At 43.2% G+C, this 11,304-nt stretch overlaps 1 protein-coding gene across 1 annotated transcript; it reads left to right on the plus strand.

Moving 5' to 3' along the window:
• Nucleotides 1–37: 37 nt before the first annotated feature.
• On the plus strand, nt 38–11,207 carry slc35a5 (solute carrier family 35 member A5). Its single transcript, XM_046363040.1, has 10 exons — nt 38–150; nt 1,333–1,507; nt 1,590–1,688; nt 1,815–1,948; nt 2,030–2,097; nt 3,097–3,285; nt 3,464–3,670; nt 3,830–3,957; nt 4,345–4,613; nt 9,669–11,207. The coding sequence occupies exons 2-10, from the start codon at nt 1,369–1,371 to the stop codon at nt 9,735–9,737; spliced, it is 1,302 nt and encodes a 433-aa protein (XP_046218996.1). The 5' UTR covers nt 38–150; nt 1,333–1,368; the 3' UTR covers nt 9,738–11,207.
• The last annotated feature ends 97 nt before the right edge of the window (nt 11,208–11,304 follow it).

Below are 11,304 nucleotides of genomic sequence, written 5' to 3' on the forward strand. Positions count from 1 at the left end.
GCAGCCAGGGCATCTTCTAAGTACGTTAAAACATGACGTCGCCAATCCCCGTTTCATACCCATTGCGCTTGCGCGCGTCCAAGGCTACCAGGAAGCAAACACGAAGCAGTTTGACTGTCTACAATGTGTAGACAGAAAGCTGTAGAAAATGTACGATTTCTAGTAGCTAAGTACAAACTCTTGCTTATGGTTGAATTTTAACAGGAGGATTTCGTAGCCTACTCTTCATAGAGAAACGTTAGTTTTTGTGGACATTTTCGAGGGAGTGACACAGTGGCAGTGCTGTGTGCGTTGTTTACATTCTTGAGACACCACCAAGCAATCAAGCAGCTGGAGGAAGCTAGCTAACTAACTAACGTATCTAGTTAATTTCTATTGTGGTGACAGTTTAAGTGAATCAAAATACAGCTTGATAAATGTATGACTTGTATGTATGACTAGGCTAGGCTAGCTATCCCTTTTAGTTTGTGATAGGTGTTTGGTGACCTGCCAATGCAGCTGCATTAGCCAGTATAGTACTGCCTGCATTTAACATGTCCTAAAGTACAGTACGCCTATTGCCATTACATATTGCCATTGCATTTGGCTATATGCAAACATGCCATGCACACATTAGTCTTCATATACAACTTGTCCTATAACAAGGTGTTTTAATCAAAATGTAGCATGACCTCTATTCATAATTTAAAATAGCAACAATGTGACCTTTTGTTCATTTGTTTGTTTTTGGTAAACATTACTTTAGCAACCATTTCAGCTAATGTAATAATAACTGCAGTTGAACTGTGTAACTATACTCTGGAAGAAAACCCTCTGTGTGTGTCTCTTGTGTTTGGCCCTGTCTGGCTCTCACATGCTTCTAATCAGTTTGACAAACAGGAAGATTCTGCGAAGAGGTGATAACCGTGGCTACTTTAAGGACAAAACTAGTTACTGTATATAGCCTAGGTCATGTCCTGTGGCTTTTAGAGAGGAGCTGAATAGTTAGACCTGTTTGGGATGTTGTGTTAGTAGAGGGAGAGTGGAAGTGGAAGGAGTTAAATGTGGCTACTATCTGGGCCTAATTGTACTGCTGTAGTCAACTGTATGGAGAGTGATGTGAAACTAGCAGGGTTCGAGTAGGGTGGATTAGGCTGTGAACAGTTTCTCTCAGAACAAGGGGTGTGTGCTGCGGACACTGAAGGCTTAGCTTACTGTTGTTGTCTTTGATTTCTCTGTTCTTACTGTTTTTTCCCCTTCTTATTTTCCCTCCTCTGAGTGCTCTGCCTACATGTCGGCTCTTGGCCTGCATTCATATACCAGCTCACAGTGGTTTTGTTGTGTGTGTTTCAGTGAGCCTGGAGCCCTGCGTGTGTGTGAGCCCACATCATGGCGTGCTGCCGGCTGTGCTCCAGACTGTGTCCCAGGCTGTGCTCCCGCTCCTCCGCGTACACTCTGGCCCTGGGCTTGGGCTTCGTCACCCTGGGCACCTCTCGCATCCTGCTGCTCAAGTTCTCTGCCAACACACGTTAGTACTACATTATTATTCATGGACTTCAGTTTGAATCGATGGTCTTATGTAACTGTTTTTTCTCTTCTTTGACCTATAGAGAACAAGTATGATTTCCTCCCTGCGTCTGTCAACCTGCTGGCAGAGGGGCTCAAGCTGCTCTTCTGTCTTGGCATGTCTCTGAGAGTCATGGTCAGAGGTAAGAGATGGGCACTGAGGGAGAGGGCGCCATCTTGTCCAATGTCATAATTCAGAATGTTTAGAGTTGTTGTTGTCGAGCAAGAATGTAACTGAGAGAAGGGAGATTAAAGTGTATGTATTCCAGACGGCCGTTCATGTCGAGAGCTGGGCTGCTCCTCGGGCTCTGCCTTCCTGAGTTTCATGAAGTGGTCCGTCCCTGCCTTCCTTTACTTTCTGGATAACCTCATCATCTTCTACGTCATGACCTACCTACAGCCTGTGAGTTTAATAATGACACACTGCAGTGTTTTAAATGCGAATGTTAAAGCCTCGGTTGTCTCTGATTCCTTTCCCCCACAGGCCATGGCAGTGTTGTTCTCCAATGTTGTTATCCTGACCACAGCTATCCTGTTCAGAGTTGTGCTGAAGTAAGTCACAGTTTTGTTCTGGACATAGTGTTCTGTACTGAACCTATATGTTTGTTTACATAGCTGATAGTGGCACTCGAGGTAAAAGTTTCCTCCAAACTACTGATCTAGGATCAGCTTACCCTGACACAACCCTAACCAATGCATATGTTTTTAGCTCAATATCAAATCATTTCTTGGGTAACAATTAAGTACCTTACTGTGATTATTTTCTATTAAAATGGTAAAAAATAAACAAAAATAGCTTCTCAGCAAGGAGCAATTTAACTAGGACTGTCTGGGAGTGGTGAGGGGAAACCTAGCTGTTATTGGCAGAGAGGTTTGGTACTCTTTGTTATTGGTCTATTAACTAATTTACTACCTGGTGGTGTCACTAGATAGTTCAAAACTACATCCCACCACAACTGGCTGAAATTTCAGGCGCTTTTCAAACAGATCTTAGTGGCGCCCCCGAGTGGTGCAGCGGTCTAAGGCACTGCATCTCAGCGCTAAAGGCATCACTACAGACCCTGTTTCGATTCCAGGCTCACAACTAGCCGTTATTGGGAGTCCCATAGGGCGGTGCACAATTGGCCCAGTGTCGTCCGGGTTAAGGTTTGGACAGGGTAGGCCGTCATTGTAAATAAGAATTTGTTTTTAACTGACTTGACTAGTTAATTTAAAAAATTACACTTAATGGGCATTATCGTCATTTTCACAGTATTATAGGAAAATCATGTTTTTGACTGCACTGGTCCTTTTAAAGCTGGAATCTGTACTTTGTGAAACTGACACCACCGTTTGTGATATTACAACAACAAAAGTTATTACAAACAACATACATTTTTTATTTTTTACCACAATACTGGATGCACCTCTCTTCCGTTTCATTAACAAAAACAATAACAGCTTTAACCATTATTGAGGAAAAATCATAAACTGATTTCAGATCAGCATTTAGGGTCAGCCTACGTCGAAGGGCTCATCTCTGACCGCTGCTATTCCCCTCCTCTCCCCTAGGAGACGCCTGTCCTGGGTGCAGTGGGCCTCCCTGGTCATCCTCTTCCTGTCCATTGTCTCCTTGACGACAGGATCGGGAGGCAGCCAACGGGCCATAGCGATGCCGGGCCTCCACCCCAGCCCCCTCTCCCCACCCACCAACAGCTGCCTGCTCTACACACAGCTAGAGGAGCAACGAAGGAACGACAGGTTGTCAGAGCGATGGATAGGAGGAAGGGAGGCAGTCAATGTGGAATTCAGAACCCTCTGTACAGTGTCTGTATTAGGACATCTTCACACATCCTGCATGACACCACAAGTCTCCTTTCCCTGTCAATAAGTCAGTCTAAGTAAGTGTTCCTGCTGTCCCCCCCCCTCCCCCTCCCAGTAACTCCAGCACATGGAGCTCAGTGCTGCCGGGACAGGCTGAGGTGTGGCGGGGGAGGCTGATGGGGACTCTGCGCTCTCTGGGCATGGGTCACATCCTCCTGGTGCTCCAGTGTTTTATCTCCTCCATGGCCAACATCTACAACGAGAAGATCCTCAAGGAGGGAGACCAGCTCCAAGAGAGCATCTTCATCCAGAACAGCAAACTGTAAGAACTCATGTGAACATTGGCACACACACATGCATGAATGCAGACATATGACACACACGCACATATTCACACAGCTTTCAAACATCCCAATAACCACCGAACTACACACAAACACCCACAGCCCATCTGTCTAAAAATCTGTGTATGTGGTTGCAGGTACATGTTTGGCATGCTGTTCAACTGTCTGACTCTGGGTCTAGGGGGCGAGGCGAGGGGTCTAACCGTCCGTTGTGGCCTCCTTTATGGTCACAACGTCTACTCACTGGGACTGGTGCTGGTCACTGGTAGGACACACGTACACACTGGTGCTACTGTTGTTGAATTAACCCCATACAATCTAAAGGACTAGTTCATTCATTAGCATGAATAGGTACAGTATGTACTGTGCATATGGTATATGCATTATTATTGATTAACTATTCATTACTAATATATTGATCCATTATTCCTGACAGCTAAGGTCTGTCGGTGGCATTCATCCTAAGGCTGATTTATTAGGAATGCATTATTATCAATATAAACATTATTATTAATACATTACGAAATATATCAGTAGCTTCCCTGGGCCTGTCAGTGGCGTTCATCCTGAGGTTGAATATTATAAATGCATTATTATTGATCCATCATTATCAGTATGTACATTATTAATATATCAAATGTTTTATCCCAAGCTGCCCTGGGCCTGTCGGTGGCATTCATCCTGAAGTTCAGAGACAACATGTTCCACGTGCTGACAGGCCAGATCACTACAGTCCTGGTCACGGCCCTGTCCCTCTTCCTCTTTGACTTCCACCCCTCGCTGGATTTCTTCCTGCAGGCGCCCGTGGTGCTGCTCGCCATCTTTGTCTACAACGGCAGCCGGCCCAAAGACCCTGAGTACGCCCTGCAGCGCGAGAAGCTACGCGTCATTAACGGAGAGGTTCTGCAGAGGTCGCGAGGGGTGAGGACCCCTTTTTTCCCTTCATCAATCTCCACACACTACCCCATAATGACAAAGCAAAAATAGGTTTTTAGACATATTTGCAAATGTATTAAAAACACTGATATGGTATTTACATAAGAATTCAGACCATATAATCAGTACTTTGTTGAAGTACCTTTGGCAGCAATTACAGCCTCAAGGCTGAATTTAGGAAGAGGAAGAGTCTTGGTGGTTTCAAACTGCTTCCATTTAAGAATGATGGAGGCCACTGTGTTCTTGGGGACCTTCAATGCTGCAGACATTTTTTTGGTACCATTCCCCAGATCTGTGCCTCGACACAATCCTGTCTCAAAGCTCTACGGACAATTCCTTCGACCTCATGCTTTTTTCCCCCTGACATGCACTGTCAACTGTGGGACCACATAGACAGGTTTGTGCCTTTCCAAACATGACCAATCAATTGAATTTACCACAGATGGACTCCAATCAAGTTGTTGAAACATCTCAAGGATGATCAATGGAAACGGGATGCACTTGAGCTCAATCTTGAGGGTCTAAATACTTGTGTGAATAAGGAATTTCAAAAAAACTGTTTTTGCTTTGTCATTATGGGGTTTTGTGTGTAGATTGATGAAAATAAGCCTGTAACCTATCAAAATGGGGAAAAAGTCATGGGGTCTGAATACTTTCCTAATGCACTCATTCAAGGGTTTGTCTATATTTTGACTGTTTTCTACATTATAGAAATAGTGAAGAAATCAAAACTATGAAATAACACATACAGTGAGGCAAAAAAAGTATTTAGTCAGCCACCAATTGTGCAAGTTCTCCCTCTTAAAAAGATGAGAGGCCTGTAATTTTCATCATAGGTACACTTCAACTATGACAGACAAAATGAGAAGAAAAAATCCAGAAAATCACATTGTAGGATTTTTTAAATGAATTTATTTGCAAATTATGGTGGAAAATAAGTATTTGGTCACCTACAAACAAGCTAGATTTCTGGCTCTCACAGACCTGTAACTTCTTCTTTAAGAGGCTCCTCTGTCCTCCACTCGTTACCTGTATTAATGGCACCTGTTTGAACTTGTTATAAGTATAAAAGACACCTGTCCACAACCTCAAACAGTCACACTCCAAACTCCACTATGGCCAGGACCAAAGAGCTGTCAAAGTACACCAGAAACAAAATTGTGGACCTGCACCAGGCTGGGAAGACTGAATCTGCAATAGGTAAGCAGCTTGGTTTGAAGAAATCAACTGTGGGAGCAATTATTAGGAAATGGAAGACATACAAGACCACTGATAATCTCCCTCGATCTGGGGCTCCACGCAAGATCTCACCCCGTGGCGTCAAAATGATCACAAGAACGGTGAGCAAAAATCCCAGAACCACACGGGGGGACCTAGTGAATGACCTGCAGAGATCTGGGACCAAAGTAACAAAGCCTACCATCAGTAACACACTATGCCACCAGGGACTCAAATCCTGCAGTGCCAGACGTGTCCCCCAGATTAAGCCAGTATATGTCCAGGCCCGTCTGAAGTTTGCTAGAGAGCATTTGGATGAATGAATGAATGGGGCCATGTATCGTGAGATTTTGAGTGAAAACCTTCCATGAAACTTGGCTGGGTCTTTCAGCATGACAATGATCCCAAACACACCGCCCGGGCAACGAAGGAGTGGCTTTGTAAGAAGCATTTCAAGGTCCTGGAGTGGCCTAGCCAGTTTCCAGATCTCAACCCCATAGAAAATCTTTGGAGGGCGTTGAAAATCCGTGTTGCCCAGCAACAGCCCCAAAACATCACTGCTCTAGAGGAGATTTGCATGGAGGAATGGGCCAAAATACCAACAACAGTGTGTGAAAACCTTGAAGACTTACAGAAAACGTTTGACCTCTCTCATTGCCAACAAAGGGTATAAAACAAAGTATTGAGATAACTTTTGTTATTGACCAAATACTTATTTTCCACTATAATTTTCCACTATAACGGCACCTCAGTACCTCCAGGCTCTGATCAGGCCCTACACCCAAACAAGGGCACTGCGTTCATCCACCTCTGGCCTACTCGCCTCCCTACTAATGAGGAAGTACAGTTCCCGCTCAGCCCAGTCAAAACTGTTCGCTGCTCTGGCCCCCCAATGGTGGAACAAACTCCCTCACGACGCCAGGACAGCGGAGTCAATCACCACCTTCCGGAGACACCTGAAACCCCACCTCTTTAAGGAATATCTAGGATAGGATAAGTAATCCTTCTCACCCCCCCCCCTTTAAGATTTAGATGCACTATTGTAAAGTGACTGTTCCACTGGATGTCATAAGGTGAATGCACCAATTTGTAAGTCGCTCTAGATAAGAGCGTCTGCTAAATGACTTAAATGTAAATAAATTCATTAACCCTACAATGTGATTTTCTGGATTTTTTTTCTCATTTTGTCTGTCATTGTTGAAGTGTACCTATGATGAAAATTACAGACCTCTCTCATCTTTTTAAGTGGGAGAACTTGCACAATTGGTGGCTGACTAAATACTTTTTTTGCCCCACTGTATGGATCATGTAGTAAACAAAGTGTTAAATAAATCCAAATATATTTTATATTTGAGATTCTTCAAATAGGCACCCTTTGCCTTTATGACATCTTTGCCCACTCTTGGCATTCTCTCAACCAGCTTCACCTCCCTGGAATGCTTTTCCAGCAGTCTTGGAGTTCCCACATTTGCTGAGCACTTGTTGGCTGCTTTTCCTTCACTCTGCAGTCTGACTCATCCCAAACCATCTCAATTTGGTTGAAGTTGGGGGATTGTGGAGGCCAGGTCATCTGACGCAGCACTCCATCACTCTCCTTATTGGTAAAATAGCCCTTACACAGCCTGGAGGTGTGTGTGGTCATCGTCCTGTTGAAAAACAAATTATAGTCCCATGAAGCACAAATAAGATGGGATGGCGTATCGCTGCAGAATGCTGTGGTAGCCATGCTGGTTAAGTGTGCCTTTTATTCTTAAATAAATCACTGACAGTGTCACCAGCAAAGCACCCCCATAACATCACACCACCTCCTCCATGCTTTATGGTGGGAAATACACATGCAGAGATCATCCGTTCACCCACACCGAGTCTCACAAAGACATGGCTTTTGGACAAATTTCCACCAGTCTAATGTTTATTGCACACGTTTCTTGGCCCAGGCAAGTCTCTTCTTCTTATTGGTGTCCTTTTAGTAGTGGTGTCCTTGCAGCAATTCGACCATGAAGGCCTGATTCACACAGTCTCCTTTGAACAGTTGATGTTGAGATGTGTCTGATGCTTGAGCTCTGTGAAACATTTATTTGGGCTGAAATTTCTGAGGCTGGTAACTCTAATGAACTTATCCTCCCTCTGCAGCAGAGGTAACTCTGGGTCTTCCTTTCCTTTCCAGTATCAACATAGCTTGATGGTTTTTAGGACTGCACTTGAAGAAACTTTCAAAGTTCTTGAAATGTTCCGTAATGACTGACCTTCATGTCTAAAAGTAATGATGGACTGTCGTTTCTCTTTCATTATTTGAGTTGTTCTTGCCATAGTATGGACTTGATATTTTACCAAATAGGGCTGTCTTCTGTATACCCCCTCTACCTTGTCACAACACAACTGATTGACTCAAATGCATTAAGAAGGAAATAAATTCCACAAATGAACTTTTAACAAGGCACACCTGTTATTTGAAATGCATTTCGGGTGACTACCTCATGAAGCTGTTTGAGAGAATGCCAAGAGTGCGCAAAGCTGTATTTCTTTAACGCTTTTTTGGTTACTACATGATTCCGTTAATTCATAGTTTTGATCTTCATTCTGTAGAAAATAGTAAAAATAAAGGAATGGGCAACTTTTGACCGTTGTGTGTACATCGCCACCAGCCATTCTCATTTGGAATAAGGATTTAGACTGAATGTGATTCTGTGTAATGAACGTTAGATTCCCATTAGCCCTGGGTAACTTTACTTGAGTGTTTATTTACATGATTTATTTATAAATCTAGGATCAGCTATTTTGAGCATTGAAACGCAGTCAGAAATGTGGGCCCCAGAGGGGAAGCACACCAGAGCAACGGACGGTACCCTATACTTAAAAACAGTGTGTGGCCGTCCTATCGCCTCTGACCGCAGAACACCGCCTCTGACCACAGAACACCGCCTCTGGCTGTAGAACCTCCTCTGACCGCAGAACACCACCTCTGACCGCAGAACACCGCCTAGAACCACCGCAGAACACCTCCTCTGATATGCAGAACTGAGAACACTTCCTCTGAAAACACCGCCTACTTAAAACACCTCCTAAGAACACCGCCTTTTGAATATTGTTTTATGACCGGAACGCCAGAACACCTCCTCTGACTGCAGAACACCACCTCTGACACTTTTCTGACTGCAGAACACCGCCTCTGACCCGCCTCTGAGAACACCACCTCTGACCTCTACTGCAGAACACCGCCTCTGACTGCAGAACACCTCCTCTGACCGCAGAACACCACCTCTGACCGCAGAACACCTCCTCTGACCGCAGAACACCACCTCTGACTGCAGAACACCGCCTCTGACCGCAGAACACCGCCTCTGACCGCAGAACACCGCCTCTGACCGCAGAACACCGCCTCTGACCGTTAATTTCCACTTCAAATAGCAATTACTGGCGAGCCCCTAAGAGTTTCCAGAAGACCTGACACAGATCAATGCAAAACACTCACCAGAACCTTTTTATAAGACAAATCAGTTCTATCGTCTCTTTTACTGTTGCTTTGAACCCAAAACTACAGAGAAAAACAGCCTTCTGTTGTTTTACCTCTGCATTTGCGTCATTCTAATTGATTAAGAGAGTCATAATTATCTGGATATTCCCCAAAATATCCTGATATTATTTGAATAGTGAAATAATATCAAATACCCTTCCCTAGATTATACATGGTTTTTAATCGCCTTTGTTCGACACCCAGCAGGTAAATGCTAACACACCACATCCACCCACTGCTTTCAGACGTTCGTCTTTCTGGTGTTATTCCTCTCTAATCTCCACCATGCTTCCTTTGTGTTTGTGTAGGATGGGGAGGAGCTGGAGAGGCTGACCAAGCCAAACACAGACAGTGAATCAGAGGAGGAGTCTGTCTAGCCTCCCATTATGACTTCACAATGGCTCAACCCTGTGATGTTATCAGTATGCCTGACTCTGTGACATCACAATGGACAAACTGTCAGTCCTGAATTATGACTTTGCTATAACAGAACAGAATGGACATGCTATGTATTATGACATCAGAGCGGCTTGGCCTGTGGTTTTGTTGGCCTACTGTGATTGTCATAAGTTATTGTACATCATAGATGCGATAAAGAGGTCAATGGAACTCGACACAAACATGGAAATGCCATGGAAATGCATGGGGGAAAAGATCCTGAGTCTCTTCATTGCCCCCCAGCAAAATGATCCTACATTTAGGCTATTGTTTATATGTGTATTCCACACTACGGTATGTTGAGTATAATGCGTGTATGGATGTCAACCCCAATACATGTTCATGTCAACACCAATCAACATTGCAGTTGGGGCGGCAGTGTAGCCTAGTGGTTAGAGTGTTGGCCTAGTAACCGAAAGGTTACAAGTTCTAATCCCTGAGCTGACAAGGTCGTTCTGCCCCTGAACAGGCAGTTAACCCACTGTTCCTAGGCCGTCATTGAAAAGAAGAATTTGTTCTTAACTGACTTGCCTAGTAAAATAAAGGTGTAAAAAAAAAAAAAAAATAAAAAAAAAGACTTTGACTACCATGACCGATTTCTATATGCTAGCTATGCTACCAGCTTATACGAACAGGAGTTAGCATTTAGCAGTCACTTCTTCTAAGCCTGAAAATAAACAACTTTTAAATGTTATTCTGCGAAAACTGGCAAATATATCAAAATCCAATTTTAGTAGCCACATTGTGGTCCTTGTTCACAAATATTCACTTTGTTAGATCAGACTTGAATGTGCGCCAATCCGGCATCCTTCTTTCCCCCAAGGTTCCATTGACCTCTTTTACCGCATCTATTCAGAAATGTGCTTGTTTGTGTATGAAATATGATATACAAATAATATTGTAATGGAAGAAATGCTAAATATACAATTTTGTATATGTTGTTGTATTTAAAATAATGCTATTGCTGTTATTGACACAGTGGCAAGGGTTACAGCTGTCAGATGTTGATATCTGCCAGTATGATCTTATTATGTCTTTGTTTTTATTATACATTTGTTTGCATTATGTTGGTGGCTGTTAAGAAATCTACTCAAGGCTGTTGGATGTTTGGGAGCTAAATTAGTTTTTCTAATGGCCAACTACTCAGTTTGTCTTAACGTTATTAAGTACTCACAAAGACCATACAGTACTAGCACACTGTGCCATATAATTTACACTTCTATCATGTATTCAAAAAAGCTTCTTGTGAAGTTGTTATGCATAACATAAAATTATTGTTATGCTGTTTGCATTTAAGGCGATTTACACCTGGTTCTTTATATTACTATTCATGACAGTGCATAATTACAATTTCTCAAACAGTCAACAGGTTATCGAATGAACATTAAAAACTACTGCCAAAAATACCATATTTTGTCTAGTTCACTGACTATATTTTCCATTCTGTTGATCTGTGTTGTAATGTTCGAATTGAACCAACAGGGGGTGGTGTAGTATAATAAATGG

Source organism: Oncorhynchus gorbuscha, linkage group LG01, assembly GCF_021184085.1.
Source record: "Oncorhynchus gorbuscha isolate QuinsamMale2020 ecotype Even-year linkage group LG01, OgorEven_v1.0, whole genome shotgun sequence".
Classification (NCBI taxonomy): Eukaryota; Metazoa; Chordata; class Actinopteri; order Salmoniformes; family Salmonidae; genus Oncorhynchus; species Oncorhynchus gorbuscha.

Coding starts and splice junctions, on each gene's coding strand:
- slc35a5 (XM_046363040.1), top strand. CDS start 1,369: ATGGCGTGCTGCCGGCTGTGCTCCAGACTGTGTCCCAGGCTGTGCTCC. Junction 1,508..1,589: donor CAAGTTCTCTGCCAACACAC/GTTAGTACTACA, acceptor TTTGACCTATAG/AGAACAAGTATGATTTCCTC. Junction 1,689..1,814: donor TCTGAGAGTCATGGTCAGAG/GTAAGAGATGGG, acceptor TATGTATTCCAG/ACGGCCGTTCATGTCGAGAG.